Consider the following 6,248-nt stretch of genomic DNA (forward strand, 5'->3'; position numbering starts at 1 on the left):
AACGTTCAGCCGGTTAACTGAACCGTGCAGAGTCGGTGTGAATTAACAATATCAGCTACACAATTAAGGTTGAAAGCTTTGCCAGTTTTCTCGAGTGGCACGTAATCGGAGCAGCACCACAAACAAATATTATTTGCGTCTTCGGACTTCAGACGATAAACCGATGAAGCATGATTTGCTCTAAGGGCCAGCTGAATACTGAAATGAAACTATCGTTTTGGACACCATTTGATGGAAAGCTGCTACATGGAGGAGTTCGGGATCATCATGACATTTCGTCGTGCTGTTAGAAATGTTCAGACCGTTCTACATACAGTTGTATATTAGCTGAAGTATATTCTCGTACAGGTCTTCCGAGGGTCTGCGATCCTGGTAAGAAGTCTGGATATAAATATCCAAAAAGTAACTATGTATAAAAGAGCTAAGAACTGCAAATCGGTGGGCCCACCAGCGTGCAAAATTAAAAAGGTTACCACTGGTAGCTCCAATGCCATGTATCCCCGCTATTGGTCAGAATAAATACTGTCGATGTTACAACATCATCTGCGGAAACGAGCGTTTTCGTTGAAAACGTTTTAAACAGCCTGTTCTACAGTATATGGAGAGGCGTCAAACATGAGTTCTGAGCAAAATGGATGCTCTAGAACAGCTGTTGTTGCTGATTATGTTACTCATAGAGACGTGTAGCTAAATCAAACCATTGTGGAGGCGCGCCCAGCGCCGAGCTCACCAGCGAGCGAAACATCGCATTCTCCATTAAATCCTGTCTCAATAACGCGAGCGATGCGAGCTCACGGCTCCTAGTATCATATAACAAAGCCGTACATCGGAACGGAACAGCTCTGGATTGCAAAGCTACGAAGATAAGTGGCACACGGGTTCAAGCGCGGGTCATATATTCCAGGACCATTGTTTAAGCGCAAAGCATTGGTACTTTGAGGGGAAATTACTGACTTCTGAGCAATGCCAATTGAAGGAGGAATAATGAGCAGATTGACCAGAAATATTACAACGTTAAAGTTGTAGTACTAAAAATGGTAGCCTCACGACAAGTCCGTGAAGGTGGTCGATAACGAAAGCTCTCAATTCTCTATAATACTTATGCTGTAGCTATGACCTGTGTGTATTATTTGAATTGCTGTGCCGCTGTCCGCACACAAGGTTTTGCACATCAGAAAAAAATTAGAAATCGAAAAAAATGTGGGTACGACCAGTCTATTCGTGCTATTATTTGGCATTAATAAGCTTAAGCTCATGCGGCCTCCACATTATGTCATTGTTTTTTATGGGCAACAAAGCCGATGCTGCTGCTACGAAGCTGGCGCAGGGGATTATTTGCCACTGTGGCCACGTGTTTAAGTAAGAAAAGGTATCAAATTCAAAACGAAGAAAGCATTCCTGCTTTCTCAGCCCCCGCAAAGCTCTAGTTGTCTCCATGCTCTGCTGCAAAAAGGTCGTGAAAAGGTGGCGATGGCCTCTCCGAAGCTTGCACTACAAGAACATTTGTACTTACTAGTTGGACGAGCTATTTGTTTGTGCTTTTTAATGGTATTAAGCAGAAAAGAAACATCCAAAAGACATCTTTCAAAAGGTAGTATTCTCGTACTTACTCACTTCTAGAAAACGCTTTTCTAAAGCATGATTGCAGCTTTGTCAAGCATTTATCACAGTCGACGCTTAGTCTGTATCGACTGGTACGTCTGTTTCGACAGTCTACGACCGCAGAATTTGGCCGCTCTTCAATTGTGGGTGCCTTTCCTTCCAAAATCTCGAGTATTGAGTCTACAGGAAAATATCCCCAGTATCCAGATAGGCATTGCCCTTACGAGCTATCATCGTCTCTTTCATCGATTTAGGGGTATAACCCATTTTTTTTGATTTCTTTAAAGAGGTCATGTTTGCCCTTGTTGAGTGCTTGGAGAAATGCCTCGTCATCAATCTTGGATAGATCAACCACCGACATGCTCTTTGTCAAAAGAGGCTTCTTCAGAGATAATGTCTTCTGTGAAAGCACCTTCTCCAGTCCCATGCCCCTCTCCTCCTCATCCACCTTTCCACTATCGGCCATCTTGGCATCCTTCATTTTCTCTTGAGTTCTCAAAAATCGCTCGCCACCAATCGTAGATATTATGTTGTCTACAGGGTCCGTCTTGCCTGGGTAACGGACGTTGGATTGACTCGTGACAGATGAGCCTTCAGCGAAGAACGCAATGGTAGTAACCACCGTCACGATGTAGCAAAGGCGCATTTTGCACGTTGGGGCCGGTGGTGAAGGGAGTCGGGACAGGAGGGTCTTGTGCCTTGTGAGCAGATTTCGGAAGTGAAGGTATTGGCGAAGGGGGGGGGCTCAATTATAGAAACATCTTTAGAAACCTGTTTAACCGACCAAGATCGTCCCGTAATCCAACGTATTAAAGAAAAGTCTATTGTTTATGGGATGGGCCGTCGGGGAAGGCAGACCGCAACAACTATACATTTACGAAAGTGTAAATTGGTACAGTTTACGTCCACTTGGTGCTTGTATGCCAACCACTTGGGGCTCATGCGTTTGTAATACTGTATATATAAGCTGCCCATACAAAATGAGAGCCTGGTGTAGTACACCAGGCTCTCAGTAGTACCGGCGACACGCCCGCCCGTTAAGTAAGTACTGCACCCCGTTCTCGCTTGATAAACTTCCGGATGTGATAATCCTGAATCCCAATGACTATAGTTTGTATGCTAAAATCTGATTTACTTTCAAATCCTATATCGTCCACCCCCGTGAAAACGGGGTGCAGTACTGGATCGGGTTTTGCTGTCTAAACAACTCTTAGAAAATAATGGTTTACAGCTGTAACCTCTTTGTTCAATCTAACACTATCTTTCTGGTTTATTATAAGAGACAACGTTTATTAGCACAGCGCTGTGCGGCCAGCTCATACGGCCAGCTTCTGCTGTACATGTACTACGATTTGGCAGTAACCTCACGCTTTGGAATAAATAAATATTTTTTCTAACAAATATTTTTTTTACAACAAAACAGTTATAGCTATTACTTTAGTCATTGTAACTTGCAGAAGCAATTGGGTCAGAGTATTTAGTATACATGTCCTGCATTCTGACATGGTCGCTAAGCACCTGCAGCATTGGCCCTCAGTGTAGCACTCGAATATCCATTACAAAATGCATTATTAAGTAGTAAATAAAATTTAAACGATGCCGCCTACGGATATTAATAGTGGATAGCCTTCCATATGTACACTGTGAAACATATGTATTTACTGATGTCAACTACACAACCCAGGTTTAGCCAATTGGAGCCCCCTTCGCTGCCAGTAGAATTCTTAAAAAAAAATCCAATGATTTGTCCGGAAAAGCGTGACAGGCACGACAATTTAGTGTATTAATAATCTGTCGGCCGTCATAACTCTGACGGACAGACAAATTACTGCAATAGATGTTTAAGAAACTATCAATTACACCTCTCGTGCTGTGTTGCTGTCTTACGGATCTGATCAAATTCGTACCCTACCGGCGACACGCCAGCCCCTTAAGTACAGTACTGTGTGGTGTAGCGGGATCAGCAAAATCTGCGAGATTGCCAGATCCAACTTACCAACTGCGCCCAGACACCGACTAACGGAGGGGGTCCCCCGATGATCCGTGTTCTGCTGAACTTTCCTCACCTTGTGTACCCGTCGGTAGGGCGGGATCTGCTCTCTCGGTAACTTCCGAAGAGTTCAAGTGATGAAGCTTGAGTGTCTTGGCGAGACGTGGGGATGGGGTGGAGCAGCAGTGGAAAATCTTCACTCTGCGTCCGTGGATGGTTCCGTATCCTAAGCGAATATTCGAGCTTATGGATCCGGGGCCTAGATCGTGGATCTGGCCGTAGGGTTGCCTTGCGGGTGTGTTCCCTTGCCTTTGTGTTGTCCTTTGAGTCGTACTTGCCGCCTCCTGTGACGGGATCTTGAGAGTTGAGAGCCCCTAGGGTGTAACCGACCAAGTAGTAAATTCGGTTAACCTGTCGGATCTGCACAGGTAAAGGAAAAGCTCACTAGGTTGTAGGATCTGGCCAATGTATTATCCAGTTATCACTACCAACACTAGATTCGCAATTCCCAACCTTCTCGGAGCTCGTACGGCCAATGTAGTTCCGGTTCTTGAGGGCAGGAAGGCACTTGCGTGTCACTGTGCAAATTGGAGTCTGTATTGATATTTAAGCCTATACCTGCCTGGGTTTCTACCTTCTATGTCTTTCATCTGCTAAATCCCTTACCAGGCTCGGCTGCATGTCCCTTCTTCCCTTGACCCATCATCCCAGCTGTGTTATCTTCAGATCCACCGGATATATGACGTAATCATCATGGTCACCCTATTATGGGTACACTCATCCGGATCCAGGTCGCTTGGATCCACCTCACTGTAATGGTACACTCGCCGTGGATCCGAGCTCTCCAATCATCCAACATCATCTCGCAACCGTCTGTGATCTCCGCTGTCCCACGAAAGTTGGAGATCCACTGTATCCCTCATCCCTATACCCTGGATCCAGGTCCCTCCAGGCGGGATCCTCCCTCCTTGGATCCGAACTCGGAAGTATGGGATCCGGGGTACCTCGCGGTGGATCTTGACTCTTCATTAGCCGTGGCTACTAGATCCACCTTCAGAGGGCACCGACCATCCTTCCTTCATAGGATCCACACTCGATCCACTCTTGTATAGTATATCCCATATCCATCTTAGTGAATCCAGGTAAGGGTGGATCCGAGGTAAGTCTTGGTGGATCTTGCCTTCTCGTACATCGCTCATATCAGATCCATCGTCATTCCATACGTGGTGCTGCTCGCCATGGCTAATCCACCACAGGCAACTTGCATCCGTGCCAAACAACCCAAATCCTCTATAATCACTTGAAATTGTCACTGATTCGGGATAGTGACCCCGCGTCAGGACCATTCTCTTATTTCTGAGAAAGCACTTCACCACAATCGCCTCCTGTACGTGGTCGGCGCTGCACAACAGCGTCCACGACGTGCATCACCAGCATCCACAACCGCTTTCTCCCCTTCGCGACACATGTCTCCCGCCAAGCGTACCGGCAAATCGTCGGGCAAGGTCCCATCCACCACACCTCCGGTCAGTCCGTCTTCCATGTCGCCCACCGATCTGCGGGTTCTAGCCCAGGCTCTTTCCGATCAGGTGCAAACCCTGACGGCGGAGCTCCAGACGGCTCAAGATGCCCAAGACCAAGCTGCGTCTCTACACACTACCCAACTTCAGACCTTGCGGGCCCAAATCCATGACCAAGCGATGGAGATCCAGGGGTGGGAGCACCGTGCGGCCTCTCGGTCGCAGGACCTGCGACTCCTGTTGGCTGATCAGGCGGTCGAGATCCGCGACCTGACCGGACGGCTGGATCGCGCCTCCCGTCAACGAGACGTTATGCGAGATGACAACGACCATCTCCTTAGGGAGATGGCACTCGCCGGATCTGAGATCCACCAACTCCAATCCCGGATCCACGACCTCGAGCGGGATCTGGAGGATTCCCAGACTGCTAGGGCAGCTGCGGATGTGAGCTTGGACCGCCTCCGTGACGAGTTGCGTTTGACCCAGGAGGAGGTGGTGACCAACGACTATGTGGGATCCGCCCATGACGGATCCGCCTTAGGGTCGGCGCGTGGAGGGTCCCCCGCGCCAAATCCACCTCCCTCGTCGCCGGATGTAGCCCTGGCTCAACTCTCTGAGGAGTTGCAAGACACCAAGGAGTCGCTCGAGAGGGCGTCTGCCGGACGAGATTACGCGCTTGAAGAATTCGTGCGTATGACTCGATTGCGGGACGAGATCCAAACGAAACTGGCAGACAGCGAGCTCCAGCGGGACAAGGCGACTACCGAGTGGGCGGATGCCGAGCGTGCGCTAACGGAGCTGGAATCCAAGCTTCGCCGCATGAGTACGTGGATCCTCTTTTAGCCCTTGCTAGTAACTCCATATTCACTTGTTATTGTCAATCTAGGTGACAAATTGAGGAAAGCAGATGCGACCACCGCGAATCTGCTCGATGGAACGTTTAACATTGCGCTGAACTTCGTTTGCGACTTCGGGAATCCGATTCCCGTATTCAACGATGACCGATACGTCAACGGCAGCTTCACGCTGGCCAACCTCGACCTTAACACCTTTGGATAAATTCTTGCGTCCAAGCAGCTCGGCAATGCCACCTGCAAACCCGCCGCTCATTCCGGCTACACCTTTAACTCAACGGT

At 48.2% G+C, this 6,248-nt stretch overlaps 1 protein-coding gene across 1 annotated transcript; it reads right to left on the minus strand.

Moving 5' to 3' along the window:
* Positions 1 to 1,852: 1,852 nt before the first annotated feature.
* On the minus strand, positions 1,853 to 2,248 carry PITG_05978 (secreted RxLR effector peptide protein, putative; the record flags this gene model as incomplete). Its single annotated transcript, XM_002998152.1, has 1 exon — positions 1,853 to 2,248. The coding sequence occupies one exon, from the start codon at positions 2,246 to 2,248 to the stop codon at positions 1,853 to 1,855; it is 396 nt and encodes a 131-aa protein (XP_002998198.1).
* Between the last annotated feature and the right edge of the window lie 4,000 nt (positions 2,249 to 6,248).

This window comes from Phytophthora infestans, genomic scaffold, assembly GCF_000142945.1.
Source record: "Phytophthora infestans T30-4 supercont1.9 genomic scaffold, whole genome shotgun sequence".
Lineage (NCBI taxonomy): Eukaryota > Oomycota > Peronosporomycetes > Peronosporales > Peronosporaceae > Phytophthora > Phytophthora infestans.